Genomic DNA, 19177 nt, shown 5'->3' with positions numbered 1-19177 from the left:
GGCCCAGTAGGTTTAGTAACGAAAAAAATGTGATTTAAAAGTTCAGTGTTATGTGCTATACTGGAAAGTATTGCATTGGGTAGGGATAAACAGGCCAAAGTAACAAAGGAGCATCATTCCAACAACAGTAGCTTGAGAACGAGCATTCAGAGAATATGTGGGACTATAGGGCATATGTCAAACCTCCTCTTCTCTCAGCTACCCATTGAAAATAAGTGGGAGGAGACTATAGGATAGAGGACAACACTATTGAGATTTCAGAGTAACAGCCGTGTTAGTCTGTATTCGCAAAAAGAAAAGGAGTACTTGTGGCACCTTAGAGACTAACCAATTTATTTGAGCATAAGCTTTCGTGAGCTTGAAGTGAGCTGTAGCTCACGAAAGCTTATGCTCAAATAAATTGGTTAGTCTCTAAGGTGCCACAAGTACTCCTTTACTATTGAGATTGTAATCTTTGAGGCAGATCATTGTCTATATGTTTGAACAATGCCTAGAACAATGGAGTCCTGACCTGTTTAGCCTTTAGGCTCTGCCACAATGTAAATGTTAAGTCATGATAATTCTCCTGTTCCCACGCCCCTATTCAAGCACAAACAGTTGGAAAAATATTATCGTAGGGCTATTGCTTTTCAGACTTTCTTACAATTTTGCCTGGTCTGTTTCAGCTACTAACCAAAGATGTGAAGCAGAGACTGGGATGTCAGGGGGAAGGTGCAGTGGAAGTGAAGAAGCACCCATTCTTCAAGAGTATGAACTTCAAACGATTAGAAGCAGGAATGTTGGACCCCCCATTTGTCCCTGATGTGAGTAGCATATGGTAGAGAAAACCCCGCTTGACTGGATCTAGAGAGAATATATTGCATGCACCCCTTCTTTAGATGTCTTTCTAAAACGACTGTTCCCTTATATTTCCCATAGCTGGCAATGACTTGTTTCATTTCTTTTTCGGATAAGGATGGTGAACCCGTTTAAATAAAACCCTTTCCCGAGCCCCAAACTTAAATGCAACCTTTTCTTAGGTTCTAAAAGAACTCCTTTTATTTCTCCCCTGTTTTTGTGCCTTGTGTGTGCCTCCAGCTGGCACCAGCCCTCCTGCAAGTAGCAGACAATTCATAGGGAAGCATATTTTCACAGAATTCCCAGTCCAGTTTTGGAGACATAAGTGATTCAGAAAGCTCAGCTAAGCATGTATGTATATTTGTACAGAGAGGGAGAATGGTCCAGTCTTAGGCAAGGTAAGTTCAGTTCTCTACTCCAGGGGTTCTCAACTGCGACCCCCTTTGGACAACAAAAATTACTACACAACTCCAGGAGGGGGCCAAAGCCGAAGCCCAAGGGCTTCAGCCCCAGGCAGGGGGCCTGTAACCTGAGCCCTGCCACCCTCAGGCTTCAGCTTCAGCCCTGGGTAGTGGGGCTTGGGCTTTAGCTTTGGGCCCCAGCAAGTCTAACAGCAGCCCTGGTGAACCCATTAAAACAGGGTCGTGACCCACTTTGGGGTCCCAACCCACAGTCTGAGAACCGCTGCTCTACTCCACCAGAGACTTCCTGGTTGACCTGGGGCAGGTCTCTTACATTCTCTGGGCCTCAGTTCCCACCTGTAAAATGGGAATAGTCGCACTGCTCTACATCAGAGGGGTGATGTGAGAATAAATACATTATAGATTGTGAGCTGCTCAGATATGACAGTAATGAGGGCTATTTAAGTACCTTAGTTAGATACACTTTAGGTTAAACCACAAAATCTGGACCCAGAATTCAAACAGCCCAATGTTCAGATCTGGGGGAATAAGTCTGGCCCATTATAAAGACATCTGTTGTTTGAAAAAATTCAGAATCAGGTTCAGGTATCAAACACCCACCAAGGTTTGTGTTTCTCTAGTGCTTATTTGAAATAGATCCCAACTGTGATCCTCCCCTTGAGGTTTGCCCATCACTATTGCATATACTCAAGGTCAGTATTGTAGTGACAGTAATAAAACTTTCAAAGCCCTTTGTAGTATATATCTCCTCCCCAGCGGCAAATTAACGCCTAGGCCAACAAGGCCGAGGCCTAGGGCGGCAAATTTGCAGGGGCGGCAAATTTATAATAGCAGCCAGAGGCAAAGCCAACCAGAGCAGCTAAAGTAAACTTTTGTAGCTTTTAAACCACTTTGGTTTGATTGAGTTTGCAGCAATGCAAACCAGAGCTGCCAAACTGTTACTTTCCCTAATATGTTAAAACTACAATGTTTACTTAGAGCCATATGGGGACTTTAAGGCTAGAAGGCCTAGCCAGATAGACAGGCTTGGAAGAGGAAAATAACCATGGAACTCTGTGCACGGGGAGGAGCAGTGGCGGATTAATGATTTTGCCCTAGGCCCAGAAATAATTGCCACACCCCGCCCAGCTCACCTCTGCTCCTCCCCCACCCCCTTCCTGCCCCTATTGGTCCCCTTCCCCAAATCCCCGCCCCAGCCCCGCCTCCTCTCCTGAGTGCACCGCGTTCCCCCCCTTTCCCCATCCTTCACGAACCTGTTTCGTGCACAAGCACTGGCAGGGAGCGGGGAGAAGCAGGACCTGGCGGCGCACTCAGGGGAGGAGGCGGAGTGGAGGTGAGCTGCGGGGGGGGGGTGGCAATTATTTCTGGGCCTAGGGCAAAATCATTAATCCGCCACTGCTCCTCCCCGTGCACAGAGTTCCATGGTTATTTTCCTCTTCCAAGCCTGTCTATCTGGCTAGGCCTTCTAGCCTTAAAGTCCCCATATGGCTCTAAGTAAACATTGTAGTTTTAACATATTAGGGAAAGTAACAGTTTGGCAGCTCTGGTTTGCATTGCTGCAAACTCAATCAAACCAAAGTGGTTTAAAAGCTACAAAAGTTTACTTTAGCTGCTCTGGTTGGCTTTGCAGTTTACTATGTAGCCTCATTATTCCTGCCAATTAGCCCAGAGTGTTATGACCTGCTTCAGTGGGAAGAAATAGGAGACAAACTAGTGTTTCTTTCTCCTGAAGAAAATTAGAAAATTCTGGACTCAAATATGGGATCAGCTAGAGCCTACTGAAAGCTTAATTGTGGTATGTAATGGCTAGAGGGCATCTATTATCCATGTGTTTGCTAAAGTAGAGGCTCATAATTTTTTGCCCCATTAAGGGCAGCCTGGCAATTTATTGGTAACTCAAGAGCTGCATCTAAGCTAGATAATTCAGCACTCACAGAACTCTCTTCATTCATAGATCTCAAAGCACTTTACAAAGAGAGGTATAGTATTGTTATAACTGTTTGACAGAGAGGGTAACTGAAGCACAGAGAGGTTAATTGACTTTCCCAAGGTCACACTGTCAGGAATGGATGTGGGAAGAGAACCCACATCTCCCATTCTGCCACTGGACCACACTGCCACAGAGAATTAAGTAGACTATAGCTGTCCTCATCTTTAATAAGAAGGAACAGCATACAGAGAATACAGATTCCAGCATGTAGCACTTCATTTTGATTAATTTGGCCAGACTGCTCAGTTGCATGCTGGGATCTCTAGGCTTTGCAAGCCACACTTACGCTATCTTCCTTAACATGGAAGTGGATCATGTTGTAGAATTCGGTGGGCTACACTAGTCCTGCAAGCTGCATCTTGGTTATGCCCTTATTAAAGGGTAACTTTGTGCAGCTAGGGTAGGTTCTATGGACATGCAATGAGTCCATGTTAAGTAACCACTAGGGAGTATTTCTGTTTTCTGTTCAATATGGCTGACTACTGGTGTGTTAGCTGAGGAAAATGTCTCTTCAAAGTGACGTAGCAGTCATTCCAGAGAGCTAAGAGCGATAATAAAATAGTTCAAGGTATTTGACTTTGCATCTGTAGAAATACAGCAGTGAAAATTGTAGCAGTTCATAGGAATGGCTCTAGAGAGCTTCCAACGGATGAGAAAGAGCTGAGCTATTAACACAGACAACAGAAAAACTCCAAACCTCTTCTGTGTTCTTTAGCATTTAGTACAAATTCCTTTAAAGCTTCAAGCTTGCAAACTCCACAGCTGGCTGAGGAGAATGAGACTTCCATCTGGGGCAGACAGAGCCATCCCAGGTGTGCATTTTGTACAGATTTTCTAGTCTTTGAATGACCTGTGTGTGTCCCCCTCTCTAAAAGAAAACAGTGCTTCTATTTTTTTTATCCTTTTTTTTACCTTATCTTATTTTTTCTGTCCTCGTCACATCACCTCTTAGCCATGTGCTACATGGATGACTAAAGCCCACTATGGTTCTGCTGATGCTGTAAGGACTTCAAAGTGGAAGCTTTAAATGCTTAAAGCAAGTCAGCCTGTGACGATAAACACATGGGCAGAGCAAGTATAGGAAGGCAGGATGTGGCTAGTCGCTTGTGGTCAGACATTCTCACTTGAATGTGTGTGTGAATAAAGGCACGTGTCCAGACTCAAAGACATTTTTTCTCCTACTTTTTCTCCCGAGACAGCCCAGAGCCGTGTACTGCAAGGATGTGTTAGACATCGAGCAATTCTCCACAGTGAAAGGGGTAAACCTGGACCAAACAGATGATGATTTCTATTCCAAGTTTTCCACAGGATCCGTATCTATTCCATGGCAGAATGAGGTAAGGGTACATCATGATCATATCACCCCAATGCAATCTCTAACCCAGGCTGCTTAAGAGCAGTTGTATGCTTCCAGTAATGTATACCCTCTGGGTAACTTGCCAGACTCTAATGCATTCATAAGTTACAAACGCACTCTTTCAAGATCTATAAAGTACCACAGATGTCAGGTTCAGGTGACTGTATCTGCAGATTCTGCATATTTGTATAAATTGGCAAGGGTTCTCCTGTACTTCCTCCTGCTGGTCTCCATAGAGATGTTCTGATAACGGCTCTAAAGAACTTCCGCGGAATGGATTTCTGCCTTAATGTGGCTCTCTATCCGTGACACTCATCTCATTCATTATTTTGTATCTGATGGGCCCCAGCTGCTGCATTTGAATCTGGATCTGAACTTTTCTGAAGTGCCAGGGTTTTTGATTGGGGGATTTGTTCTGCCTGCGATAGAAACAGAGCCAGCTGTAAAGTTCAGATCCAAGTATAAACTTCCCCATAGTTTATGGGGGCTCAAAACTGGCCTTTTGGGTTCAGGCCAAACTGTATTTTATATTCTCCAATGTAGAAAAGAAAAACAATGCAAAATGGAATGGGGCATTCTCTTAGTAAGACGTATTGGAATAGTGCAGAAGCTTATACATTAGAGATTGAAGCCATCTGTTAGGTTATATTGCCAGTACAGAGAGGGGTTCAGCTATTACTCGAACACAATATACTTTCCCCATTCAAACCATTGATGGCAAAAGATGCTTTTTACACTGTATTGATTCCTTGGCATGCTGACAGCACCTCATGGGAGGTGATGAATATGGTGAGAAAGCTGACTAAACTGCCTTGCTGTTTTGAACAGTGAGACTCTTCCTCGAGGTGGCTACGGTCAGGTCATCTTGGGCTGACAGCATCAGCGGTCAGAACTGCTTAGTTACGGAAGCTCCCAGTGAAACTGAAAGTGGTGTTTTGGTTGTGACGTTAACTCTGATTTTCCCACTCTAGGGCCTTAGAGTTACTCAGTTCAATTTAACAAGCCATCAGAAGACTGTACACCTTCAGACCCATCTCTGCTACTACATCCACAGTAAACTGCCTAACAATAATAGCCAGAGAAGTGTTCTGTTGCTGATTGGCCCTTGTTGGTTCCTACACCTCCTGTCACATCTTGTCCCTCTTTAGTCTGTAAGCTCTTTAGGGAAGGGACTGTCTTTTATTTCATGCTTGTACAACTCTTAGCATAATGGGGCCCCTGATCCCGATTGGGGCATCTGGAGTTTCTTGTAATATTAATAAATAATAGTAATAATGCATCATCTCTTTTTATTCTTTCTGTGTTTTACCAGATGATAGAAACAGAGTGTTTTAAAGAACTAAATGTGTTTGGACCAAATGGTACTATTTCACCAGACCTAAACAAAAGCTACCCCCCCGAGCCACCCAAGAAAGGATTACTACATAGAATATTTAAACGTCAGGTGAGATCTTAAATTAACAGAAAGAGCCTCTCTGAGCACAGGTGCCAACTTTGTGGGTGCTCTGGGGCTGGAGCACCCCTTGGGGGAAAAATGGTGCGTGCTGAGCCAGCACGCCACCAGCAGTCCCCCTATCAATCCCCCTTCCCTCCCTCCCTCCCACCTGCCTGCCAGCGGGCCCCTCTCTCCCCGCAGCTCCCGCCTGCTGCAATCAGCTGTTTCACAGTGTGCAGAAGTCTGAGGGGTGAGGGGGGAAGGAGCGAGGACACAACACGTGCGGGGTGGAGGGTGGAAGTGGGTGGGAAGAGATGGGGTAAGGGCAGGAAGAGTGGGGCCCAGGGTGGGGCCGGGAGTCGAGCACTCTCTGGCACTGTGCAAAGTCGGCGCCTGTGTCTCCGAGTCCTGATGAACTTTCCTGTGTGATATGTATGCTGCCCTTATGGTATGTCCATCGTGAGAGAGACATGAAATGCCAGGGAAGGTTTGTTCTCACAGTTTCCTTGTAATTTTCTGAAGATTCTGTATGTTCAGGTGGTTCAAATAAGTGTCTGCACCTAGGAGTTCTTATTTGACTCAGTACTTCCAACTTTCTAAGACGTGGCCATAGCTAGTCTGATATTTATTAGGGCTGGTTGAAATGTTTCCATCTAAGCTGTTTTTTTTAATGGAAAATTGGGTTTGTAAGTTACATGATTGTGTGGGTGAAAGAGAAAATTGTCTGCTTTTCATGGAAAATGTCAATTTTTCATTAAATAAACGAATGCCCAGACCATAGGAGATGTTGTCTGACCAGGGAATCTGGCCCATAGAGGAGAATGGGAGCATGAGGCATCTGAAATGCGACTCTCAAAGGGGCATCACAGCAACATTTCCAAATCCAAGTATTTTGGGGGTTGGCTGAAATATTTCAGTTTTTGATATTTTGCTGAAAAATCTGAATTTTCTGCAGAAAATAATCCCATTTCCTGACCAGCTCTGTTGTTTATCATGTTCCCCTCAACAGGCTGCAGGTAGTTTAGGCTGGAATTTAGCAAGGACACCTTCTACTCCGGACATTGGTCTCAGTCCCATCCTTACAGGCTCTTAGTAACCCCTGGCTCAGCACCTATGTCCAACAAAGGGCAGCTCTGCCATCCCTGCTGATTCCTTTGTGTCCAGGGCTACTGGGGACTGTCCATGAAAAGAACACCTGCTAAGAATGGGGCATTAGCAAAGCTGGCTGCCAGGCTGGGAGAACTAGTCATGCTAATGAACCCAAACCCTGCTGCTCCCTCCCAAAACAAGCACCTCCTCTGTCTCTCTCCACCTGGCCTCCCTGCTGCATGAGTGGAGCTCACGACTGAGACTTGGTTTTCTTATTTTACAGTGGTGCATGCGCAGCACTGTGTCTTCTTTGCACCGGAGTATGCTGTGCCCCCATGTGCCATTCCTAACACTTCTTGCTGTGCTGGCTCTGACAGACCTACCCATCATCCCTATTTAAGAGTGACAGGCCTTATTTTTTAGAACAATATTGACCACTTTTACACATAACATTTTGAACCCAGCATATTACACTGGAGTTACAAGGCATGTCTCCCTAAATGTTAGCAGGTATGCTCTGAGGAAGACAAAGCTTAGGAGGCCAGAACAGTTTGTGCTGTACTGAATTGACTCCTCTAACGTGTATCCTCTGCTCTGTGTCTCTGGAGAGCTCCCATGGTTCTCCTGACCCATGGAAAATAAGGGCAAGCACGCTGCATAATTTTTATTTCACTAAATCTTCACAATGTTACAAGACCAGAAGTAGGCGGGATAATATGACACGACCAAAATGTGAGACAGATGGGAGGACTGGGATGTCTGGGGGATATAAATATAATTGTTTTCTCCTTTCTCCAGCATCAAAACAATTCAAAGAGTTCACCGAATTCAAAGGCGAGTTTAAATCACCACATAAATTCAAACCATGTAAGTTCAAACTCCACCGGAAGCAGCTAGTTTGAACTCAACTTTCATGAAACAACGTGTTGCATCCTTCCACTATAATCTATGGAGCTTCTAAGGATGAGAGAGCATCCACCGTTGAGTTAAAAAATAAAAGATCTCCCAGCAATGGAGATATTCTATCCATTCCTTCCAGTGGAGCCTCACATTTTATGAAGATATTTCCACTCAGGTCTGTTTTTGGAGATGGCACTCAAGATGGTGTGAATCAGATTTGTCTATTTAGAACATTGCAATAGAAATGCGACGAACATGACTACTTGCACGTATTTAAATGGCATCATACTAGAACTGAATTTTGTCTTTATTATTTTTAAAGAAAAGTTTTGTAAATTTCTCTATTGTCTCAGTTTACATTTTGTACATTTGTATTTAAATGAAAGTCAGACTTTGGGGTGTATATTTTCTGAGCAGCAGCTGTAAAGCCATGTGTTTTAAGACTTTTTTTTAAAAGAAATGTGACTCAAGACTTCCAGAGCCTCAAATGAGAAATCGTTCTTTTTAGTAAGTGTAGAAAATTATTCATATTTCACTTTATCAAGTTGGTTTTACTGACATGCATTTTTATGGCACAGTTTATTCTTAATTATTTTACATCTGTATATTTGGCTTACAGCAACACTGCATACATTTTTCCTCTTTCTTGGTTTGTAAAGTCTTGTGTTAAATGCTAAAATACGTAGTCAAGACTTTGCCGCATCTAAGAATACTATTTGCTATGTCTGAAGTTCGTAATGTCATGGGACCAGCACTGTTGAGATTTGCACTTATTTTTGTTGTTAGATCATCACAATATTATTGTTTTTAATGGAACCCTGTTTTAAGCCCTCCTCCTTTTCAAACTTTTTTTACTATTGCTAATGAGAGAAAGAACAAATGTTAGCAAGGGGAGATAAGAAAGGCAAGTTGTCCTCAGTTCTTCAAAGGCCTGAAATCCTGCACCCATTGAAAATAACAGCAAAGCTCCCATTGATTTCAGTGTTACAGGATCAGGCCACAAGTGAGAGGCTTTTACAACAGTTACTTATGTCACAGAGCTACCAGGAGATTGACTCAATAGCCCTGTCTGTGCTGGTCAGGGAAGCTATAGAGGACAGAACCAAGCCAGGAAGGTTCAGCTCTGGATCTCAACTTGTTCACATCCATTATATCCATTCCGACCCATGTCCACTGTCAAGTGAGCTGTTCTAGAGCCCTTAGGCTGTATGGCTCCTTTTCTGGCCCTCTCAACCGGTGATGAAACGACTGTTCCAGTACAGAGAGTTAGCTGAGTTCAGTGCCCATTGTAAAACAGTATCATTTGCTCTTTTTTGATTCCACAATGCATCATCTCAGGCTACCCCAAATCATTGTTTAAAACAATTGTCCCATTGGTATAGATGGGCTCAGTCATGTTCAATATCCATACTATGAACCAGTTAACAAAAGCATACTATATGCTAGGAGTGTATCTATTCTCAAACATGCCATGTAGGACATCAAGTGTCAAACACAGCTTCACCCATTTCAACAGATATTGGGAAACATTTGCCCCACTGGTGTAGACAGAATCTGCTGAATTCAACATTTGCTGTAAAATAGTTTGGTTGACCATGTTTTTTTACAATGGTTGCTGAATTGATTGAGTTTTCCTAAACCTTTGGGACAACTGATGCCTGACATGTCATGTCTAAGAATTAAACCATTACGCTAAGGTTAGACCAGGTCTGTGCTGCCCAGGGAAACTGGGTTAGCATCTTTCTAGCAAGAATTACATGTATGTTTAATTAGCCATAAGGAACAGGTTACTTAGAGAGCTTCTGGAATCCCCATCATTGGAGGCTTTTAAGAACAGGTGAGACAAACACCTGTCAGGGATGGCTTAGATATATTTAATCCTGCCTCAGTATGGGAGGATAGACTAGATGACTTCTTGAAGTCCTTTCCAGCCCTGCATTTCTTTGATTAGACTGGTGTGCACAGGCACCGACTTCCTAATGTGCCAGGGGTACTCGACCCCCGGCTCTGCCCCAGGCCCCACCCCCACTCTACCCCTTGCTCCCGGGCCCCACCCTGCCTCTTCCTGCCTGCATTCCACCCACACCCCACTTCTTCCTGCCCCATTCCGCCCCCTCCCCCCCAGCACGCTGAGCCCTTGCTCTTCCTCCCTGTCCCCGCAGCCTCCTGCACACCGCAAAATAGCTGATCGCGGCAGGCAGGAGGCGCGGGGAGGGAGTGGGAGGTGCTGATCAGCGGGGCCAGCTGGCAGGTGGCAAACACTGGGGGGGGCAGGGGCTGATAAGGGGGCTGCCGGTAGATGCTCAGCACCCACCATTTTTTCCTTGTGGGTGCTCCAGCCCCAGAGCACCCACAGAGTCGGCGCCTATGCTGATGTGAAACTGGTTTCCTTGGCCAACACAGAAAGAGCAACAGAGTACATGAGGTTTTTTACAGGAAAAGCCATGAATGATAAGGACTCAAAACAAAGTAAGTTCTAGAACAGGGATCGGCAACCTTTGGCACGAGGCCCACCAGGGTAAGAGCCCCCTGGCTGGCTTGTTTACCTGCCGCATCTGCAGATTCGGCTGATCGCGGCTCCCACTGGCCGTGGTTCGCCGCTCCAGGCCAATGGGGGCTGCGGAAAGTGGCGCGGGCCGAGGGATGTGCTGGCCGTGGCTTCCCGCAGCCCCCATTGGCCTGGAGCGGCGAACCGCGGCCAGTGGGAGCCGCGATCAGCCGAATCTGCAGATGCAGCAGGTAAACAAACCGGCCCGGGGCCCTCCGGGGGCTTACCCTGGTGGGCCGCATGCCAAAGGTTGCCGATCCCTGTTCTAGAACAACTTAAGGTCAGTAAGGGACAGAGAACAGGGTCAGAAAAATTTAATTTTTGTAAATTAGCTGATGGAGAAAGAAATGGAGATATTGGGCTATGTATGTATGTACTGGGCTGATGTGCGTTTGTTATGGAGTACAGAATGCCAAGAAGCCAAGACACCCTGTAGGTCAACTAATAATGTTGTAGGTTCTCTCAATCACTTGTAGAGATACAGGTAATTAAGACCGTGTTGGAAACAATCCAAAACAGTAATGAAAAATGGTCTCCCTTTTCCTTCTGACTGATGTTCTGGGAAGACACGGTGGCACAGAGGGTGTTTACCCCTCACTTTATCCATGCAAAGATCCAACAGGGAGAATGCCAGCAGTTTCAGCTGCGTTAGTGATGCCACTGCAGATTTGAGCAGAGGTGAAAGAATGTGGAGAAGCGAATGCTGAGAATTTGGACTAATTATGTCTCCAGTTTAGTTGTAATACTTCCAACTCACTAGTAGGCGTGAGAAGAGAGAAGTACTGTGTGAGTGAAACTCTCCATTTATGTTCTGACGCAAGCCCTCTGAAGTCAGCGGGAATCTGTGCACTTACTGTAGTGGGCTTTGTGTTAGGCCCCTTATGCAAAGTTTGCGTTCTGTGGATGGCCTTGCATGGGCCCTCTGCATCAGGGTGGATTTCCCCCAATTTCAAGAAATGTAGGTGAGAATTCGAAGAGGAACCTCAGTATCTCTGGGGCTTAATGTAGGGCTCACTGTTTCAGTACCAGTGTGCATGAGAAGCTTTGTATGTAGAACTTTCCTTGCTTTGCCTAGAATATCCTTATGGGGAAACAGTTTTTCAAAGGGAAAAGCTGATGTTCACGTGCCAGAACTACACTCAGATTCATCTGTGTGCGCAGTATGTCAGTGCTCTCTCAAACCGGTTAATTCATAAGCACAAATGCAAAGCAAAGGGAGCACTGAGTGGTAGATAGAGCATGGTCCTAGGTTCTGTTTTGAGTTCTGCTACTCCCTCATTTTGTAGCATTATAGAGTCACCTATCTCCCATTAGAAGACTGTGGATAATAATGTTTGCCTGCCGCCCGGGGTGGGGCAGGGGTTGTGAGGCTTAAATCATGAATATGTGTAAAGTGCGATGAGGCTCTTGGATAAAAGTCATTATAAGAGTCACATATTAATATTCATCATTAAACGTGGGTGAGTGCAGAGCGTATGCATGAGGAGCTCATTCTCTGCCTTTTTAACCATTTGGTCCATGAAGACTCCATTTTCTTTTGTTGTTGTTTTAACACTCCACATTTAGATTAGAGATGAAAAACCTAATTACAGTGAACCCTCCCTTGAAGGCTGTTTGTTAAGGCTAAATGACCAATTGATAACCCTGGCTCGAAGGAACATCATGGGTAGCCACAACACTGCCAGTCAATACCAGTCTTGACCACCCGTCCTGTGAGTCTCCTGAACAGCGCTTGCCTACTATGTCCAACTGAGCAGTATTTTGTGTTAAATAACCTACTTGAGACTCGGCTGAGAACACACTGTGCTCGCATTCACTTGTGTGATCCAGTAAAAATTGGAACACAGATATCTATGGATGGAACTTTAGTGAACCAATTTGTTGCACAACCTAACTCCCCCAAATACATGGAGCCTGGTTCTCAAAGGTGATGAATACTCACAATTCAATCTGAAGTCAATGGGAGCTGTGGGGGTTCGGCACCTCTGAAAACCAGGCCTATAACATGGCGGGGAGGGATAGCTCAGTGGTTTGTGCGTTGGCCTGCTAAACCCAGGGTTGTGAGTTCAATCCTTGAGGGAGCCATTTAGGGATCTGGGGCAAAAATTGGGGATTGGTCCTGCTTTGAGCAAGGGGTTGGACTAGATGACCTCCTGAGGTACCTTCCAGCCCTGATCTTCAATGATTCTATAATTTCTTTATACTACTTTGGATAGAGCATACTGCTAGCAAGAGAGTGTTTAGTACTCTGAATCATAATGAATAGCTCTGAGGTGGGTTTGCACATAGCAAAAGAGTAGAAAGAAATAGTTATTTCATAGTTTTCCAGCACAAGATTCATTTAATCTGTTATCATTCCAATTAGAGCAAAGATCCTTTTGGGAAGTGCACAAGATTCGAGCTGGTTGAATTATTTGTATGAGTAGACTGTTGAGCAAATTTAGCTCTTTAAATGTTTGGAAAACATTTACAAACTGATTCTGAATTCTGCAACTGGATTTATTTTTAAGTCTTTTCCAGATAGGCTGAAAATTACTCATCAGTCTATGGGTTCTTCATTAACTTTCCAGTTCAAAGATTGTTTGAGTTGTGTGTGAAGGAGTCACATGGCATTTTTTCTGCTTTCTGCTTGGATGATTGAAACTTCTGAAACATGAAAATAATAGCAAATACATATTTTTGAGTCTGCACATATAACCTTGTTCATGTGAAAATAAGGGTGTTCGTGCACAAACAGCTATTCCTAAGACATGTGTGAACAAAAACCTGTTCATGCAAATGAAAAAATGCACAAAGCTGGTCAAACCAAGCAGCCAATAGGAATTCAAATGAAAGTTAGTGAACACCGTTCTTGCAGTGCTGAATCAGATCTACTTAATATAGATATTTAGAGGAATTTGTTCAATTGACGCTCTGTTTTTCATAGAAAATTTGGAATGTTTTTAAGAAATCTTTGAAGTCACTTGTGATCATTCCCCTCCCCGGGTAACTGTGTCCAATTTCATTGTAAGAAACATGTAGCCAAACTTTGCTGATTGATTGGTATCTTACCGGTTACAGATGCTTTTTTCTTCTTCTTCAGAGTATACATAGAACACACAATATCCAGCAGGGACTATTTTTTGTTAAGCCAACTCTCATGTTTCCAAGCTAGATCCAACTGGCATCTTTACTTTTTCCACCCAAGTCTCACATTTCAAAGTCAGTTGCTATTATCCTTTTCAGTAGAGAAGTCTCAGATAAACAAACTTCTGTAGTACAAACAAAATAAGCAGAAACAGGGAGATACAGTATCTATGAACTCCTAAGTACAGTTTGAGAACTAGGTTAGTGTGTGGGTATGTTCATGTGAAAGGTTCTCTTCTTTAAGTTCTCAAATTCTTGTTGTTCAAAGTTTGTAAGGCTCCCTCCCACATGTTAAATATGTTGATCAAAATGAGATGGCTCATCAGCTGCTCCTGAGCATTATCTAAACAGCACTGGAAAAGTTGGACTTCTCTTTGCTTTGAAAAGTTGGACTTCTCTTCGCCCGGGGCTAGTCTGCTTTTCCAGGCAGGGATCATATCTTCCTGTGTGTTTAAACAGCACCTAGCACAATGGGACCCGGTCCTGCTTGTGGCCTTGGGCTGCTACTTTAATTTAAATAACAGCATTAATAAGTGCCTAGGTGCCCATTTCACCAAAACATCACTGGCACATTTGAAGGCCCTTAAAACTGGGAGGCCAAGGAGTGAATGGACGCAGAGATTGACCTGCCCTCATCCTGGGAGATGGTCCTGGTCTATCCCAGACCGGGTTGAGAACCATTAGCAGGGAAGTGCAAGAGAAGCTGTGGCTAAACAGAGCTATCAGTTTGAGACCTCTCACAAGCACTAACTCCACCTATCTAAAAAATAATGATAGCGATGAACGTCCTTAGGCTAAAGCCGAGGAAACAGGGTTAAATCCTATTCATTCCAAATTCCCATGTGTCAGGAGGACAGCAACCTCCTTTAGCGAGAACAACTATTAGCTTTTATGCAGTGCTGTAAGAGAATGTTTAAAGCCAGCCAACAGCAGTCTGTACTAATAGCCCCTCTACTCTGCAGTAATACAAATATCAGCTGCCATGCTGGGGTCTGTTACTGCAGAATACTATCAGATGTTTTTTATAAAGGAAGAGCCATAGGCTGAGAGACTCTTAAACAATGTATTACTTATATTGGCAGTGGCAGAGTGATTTTTGATTTAAGATGATCTCCTTGTGTCTGGCTCAGGTTTCCCCCGTTTGTTTGTTTATACTTGGAGTCAGGAGTGCTGGGTTCTATCCCTAAGCCAGCCACTGATTCTCTGTCTTGCCCGTGGCAACAAAATTAACCTATGCGCATCTCAGCTTCCCTGGTCTGATAAAAGGAGTAATGAAACCTAGCCACCTTTGGAAAGCACTCAGAAGTCTCTAGACCAAAAAGAATGCTAAGTATCAATATTAATTGTTTTTTATTTGAATGAATTGAGCCTCATCTAGCAGCTCTTACCTATGTAACTTCAGTGAGACGACTCACGTAAATAAGGGTTCATGATTTTTTTCGAATAGTTTGTCCTAGTTCCTTTGAGATGCTGAGATTTTATGCACTTTGCTTCAGCAGCGAGACCTCCTGCAGAGCTAACAGTATAGACTTTAAAGTGTTCGTTTCCTTGTTTCAGAGCTAATCAGTAATAGCAATCATTCAAGATCCTCCCCTTTTTATATTAAAAACAAATGTCTATGAGGGAGGGGACAAAAAATAATCACCAGTTAAACTTCAAAATCTCTCTTTGCCTGCTGAACAGTTGTTCCACATGTGACAGAATTCCTAGATACTGAATAACTGAAATGCTGTGTTAAATCAGAATGATGCATGTTGGACAAACGTTGGGAAAACTCACTGGCCCATCTATGAAAACTAAAGAGATTATCACATTTCTAGGATCAAAGGACTTCAAAAGGGAATCCCAGGCGTTCTGGAAATCAAATGGCCCCCAAGGAACCATCACTACCAGGAAAGAAGAAACATGTCAGATAGTGCCTGGATTATAAATGTATTTTCCATTCTTGTCATTCCACAGCTGTTCAGTGTGTTTATTAACCAGTCCATGTGAGTTATATTGTATGTGTTGAGTGCAATCTCCTTTGATTGCACTTTTTAAATACTGGACACTCATCTAAAAGACTCAACTTTTTGCCTTTCCTTTGAAGGTGGAGGATGTAAAAACTTCATTTTGCATTTCCAAGCAATGTAGATAGATCTAAAAATTTCATGAACCATCTTGTATTTGCCCATATCTGACTAATGATTAAATTGTAAAACTGCAGAGTTTCATATTACGACTAGTCTTTTCACCTGCTTCGAAAATTAAAATTCACGTTTGGTATTAACACACACACACACACACAGTAGTATTCTGATCTAATTTGAAAAGCATATCCAGGAGTAAATGTTTTTAAGCACTGCTAATACTGTAGTCTCTGTAAGAGGAACAGACACTTCTAAAGAAATGTTAAAGTTGTCTTTCATAATTCAGTCAACAAATCAGTTTTGTAATAAATTAAAGCAAATGTTCTCAATTAGAAGAACTAGTGGCTGTTGACATTGTACACACACAAAAAATCATTCTAGTATCCAAAGGGTTTTTTGTTGTTGTTTTATTACAGGGAGATTCTAACATTGTTTTATGAAACTAGTTTCATTTTGAGGTTATTACTGAAGATAATGGCTTCTGTGTTCTATGGCTGCTTGAATTCTTCGTACATAATGTCTAATAATGTCACAGTGCTGCTGTATCTAGATCAAACCACTGTTTTGTTTTGGTTTTGTTTGGGGATTTTTTTAGAAAAATAAATTCTTTAATTTAAATACATTAAAATTACTCATTCTGATCCATTTTTCCTCTTTTTTTTTATTGGACATAAGCCCATATTGCGCCAGATAATGCTGCATCTGAAGTTCATGGGAGTGTTACCATTGCTTTCAGCGGGAGCAGGATCATTGTTGGGACATCTGCTGCCTTTATATGTCTTATTATAATATTTTCTGTCACATCACCTCTCCAGCTAGTAGATCTACCATAGGTCAGAATCTTAGGCCTTGTCTACACTGAGGTTATTAGCCATGGGCAGCTGCATCAGTGTGACCATGCACTACTGATTGAACCATGACTTGCACTAGTTCAGCTTACCCCATGGTGTCAACCAGGACTTGAACTAGTGGGGCGTGTCTATACTAGAGGCTTGCACTGGTATGGCAAGGCCAGTGTTGCTATCCAGTGACTAAAAAATCTAGTGTATACAAGTCCTCAGTCATGTTCGTATTCACAAAGCCTCCAAACAATTATGTGATATGGCCAGCATGGAACAAGGCAGAATGGCCTAATAAACTGGGCAGGAGACTAGATACAAAGACTTTAAAGAAGGCATCATGACAGCCATCAAGAGCTTTTCTTCACTGCAGTATTGGCTCAGGGTATCAACCCTTGAGTTAACTCCTCTCAAGTAGCTTAAGCATCAGCATTACTTGACCACGAAGATCAGATTAGGGCCAAAACTCAAGCTATCCCTTGAGCTACACTGCAGTGAAGAAAAGATCCTAGTCTGCCCTCCAGATGAATCTCCCTCTGGATGGAACCAGGAGCCAGGAATTCTTAAATTCCCTATCAGCTCTGCCACTGACTCACTGTGTGGCCGTGGACAAGTCATTTAACTTCTCTACTGTGGCTTCACCATATTTGTGAAATGGGGATGATGCTCTTCACATATCTCATAGGAATATTGGGAGAATTAATGTGCTTTGGAGCTGCAAAGAGTTGTGTAAGTGCTTATTATTTTATATTATTAAGCACCCTGAAAAGCTGTTACCTTGACAACCTTTGCTGCAAGTGCCTTTTCAAAAGAATTTTCTGGACTTGATTGTACTCTCACTTCTGATTTACCCTTTTGTGAGTGAGAAAAGACTCAGACCCTCTTGTGCTGATGCACCACTACTTTACACCTTGTGTAGTCCCACTGTCCCTGTCCCAATTGAGTGCAAAGTGGGTGGAACACACTATCAGAATGGTCTGCAATTAATATCAACTTTGCACTGGTGTAATCTACACAGGGCAGAAAAACTGGCCTTTTATCTTGTACTGCGAAGATGACAATAACTGACCTCATTCTCCCCACAGTACCTCTCATACAGACTTTCTGAGGTGAAATAAAAACTACCAGATGCTCTATGGTACTAAAATCTTTAAAAGGAATAGGATCATGGAACAAGATCCCACATTAAATTGCATGACTGGCCAAGGATACAAAGGAAGGTGGTTGCATTCAAAAATGAATGAACATTCTGATTTGCTTCACGAAATTTCGCACTCTCACAAAGAGAACTGGCCAAATTTGTTTCCCATGTTACCAACTTCCTTTTCCTGATGCACAATGCAATACAAACTCCCAACAAACACGACTGGTGTTTTAAGGTCCTCACAAGCTTAGGGAACCTTAAAATGGGCATGATAGTTCCCAGAGGAGGGGACAGTGTGGGTGATACAGAGGCTGATAGAGAAAGATTTTATTTAGACTTCATCATAATGTGTTTTACGAGACCTACAAAACTCTGGCCTTGCTTAAATTTCCATTGGTTCGGGAGGGAGTGTTTGTAGGCAGAAAAATCAAAATACACTTTTCACGGCCGTGCACTTCGTGCATCTAAAGTGGAATTTTGCATTCAGCTGCAACTTTACCAGTAAACTTTGCAAACAAGTTGCCACCCAGCAGAGTGAAATTTTTCTTGTATTTTCCAACTTCTTTTCTTAAAAAAAAAAAATATTGTAGAAAGGGGTAAAGAAAAACTGAGAGCCTGCTGATGGCAAACAGTGTTTGCACTAAGTACCAAGAAAGAACTCCTCAAAAGTGGTTTATCTAGCAGAGAAAAGTATAACATGATCCAACGGCCAGAAGGTGAAGCTAGATACATTCAGACTGGAAATAAGGCATATGAACAGTGAGAATAAGTCACCATTGAAGCAATTTACCAAGGGTCGTGTCAGAGTCTCCATCACAGATAAATTTTTAATCAAGATTGGAAACTTTTTTTCAAAAAGCTCTGCTCTAGGAATGATTTTGGAGAAGCTCTGTGGCTTGTATTGTACAAGAGGTCACACTACACGATCACAATGGTCCCTTCTGGCCTTAGAGTCTATGAAACTGGGTAAAGTAGCAGCCTTGTCAAACTGCCAAGCTCAGTAAAATGTAAGGTGATCAACTGTGTAAATTCAGGTCCTGCAGCTTTACATTGACACTGACCTGCTCACATCCATTCAACCAATTTTCCTGCAATTATAAAAAGTTTAGAAGTCATGTGTCATTTGATCTTTTCAGTAAATTCCTTGGGTTGTTTTATGCTTTGCCTCTGATAACCTTTCCTGGAATTTTCCTAATATACCAGGCAAGTTTCTCTCAAGCTATGTACAGACCATTGGCAGAATACCCTCATCACTCACATGATTTAAAAAGAAGCAAATTAAATAAAATTATAATTTTTAATGCCCGGAAAAGGCTTTGGAGATGGAAAGTATTACATAAGGCCCAGATCCTGCAGCCAAA

General features: G+C 43.0%; 1 protein-coding gene across 1 annotated transcript in view; it reads left to right on the top strand.

Moving 5' to 3' along the window:
• The window catches only part of GRK5 (G protein-coupled receptor kinase 5), a 227799-nt gene extending 211343 nt beyond the window's left edge, over positions 1-16456 (top strand). Inside the window, exons 13-17 of the mRNA XM_077823035.1 lie at positions 666-803; positions 4449-4586; positions 5919-6050; positions 7929-7997; positions 15525-16456. Of these exons, the coding sequence (XP_077679161.1) occupies positions 666-803; positions 4449-4586; positions 5919-6050; positions 7929-7997; positions 15525-15620 (573 nt within the window). The 3' untranslated portion in view covers positions 15621-16456. The remainder of the gene's footprint in view (positions 1-665; positions 804-4448; positions 4587-5918; positions 6051-7928; positions 7998-15524) is intronic.
• Positions 16457-19177: the final 2721 nt, after the last annotated feature.

Source organism: Eretmochelys imbricata, chromosome 7 (assembly GCF_965152235.1).
Source record: "Eretmochelys imbricata isolate rEreImb1 chromosome 7, rEreImb1.hap1, whole genome shotgun sequence".
Classification (NCBI taxonomy): domain Eukaryota; kingdom Metazoa; phylum Chordata; order Testudines; family Cheloniidae; genus Eretmochelys; species Eretmochelys imbricata.
Note: the sequence above shows the minus strand (reverse complement) of the source record. Positions and strands in the feature narration are given on the sequence as shown.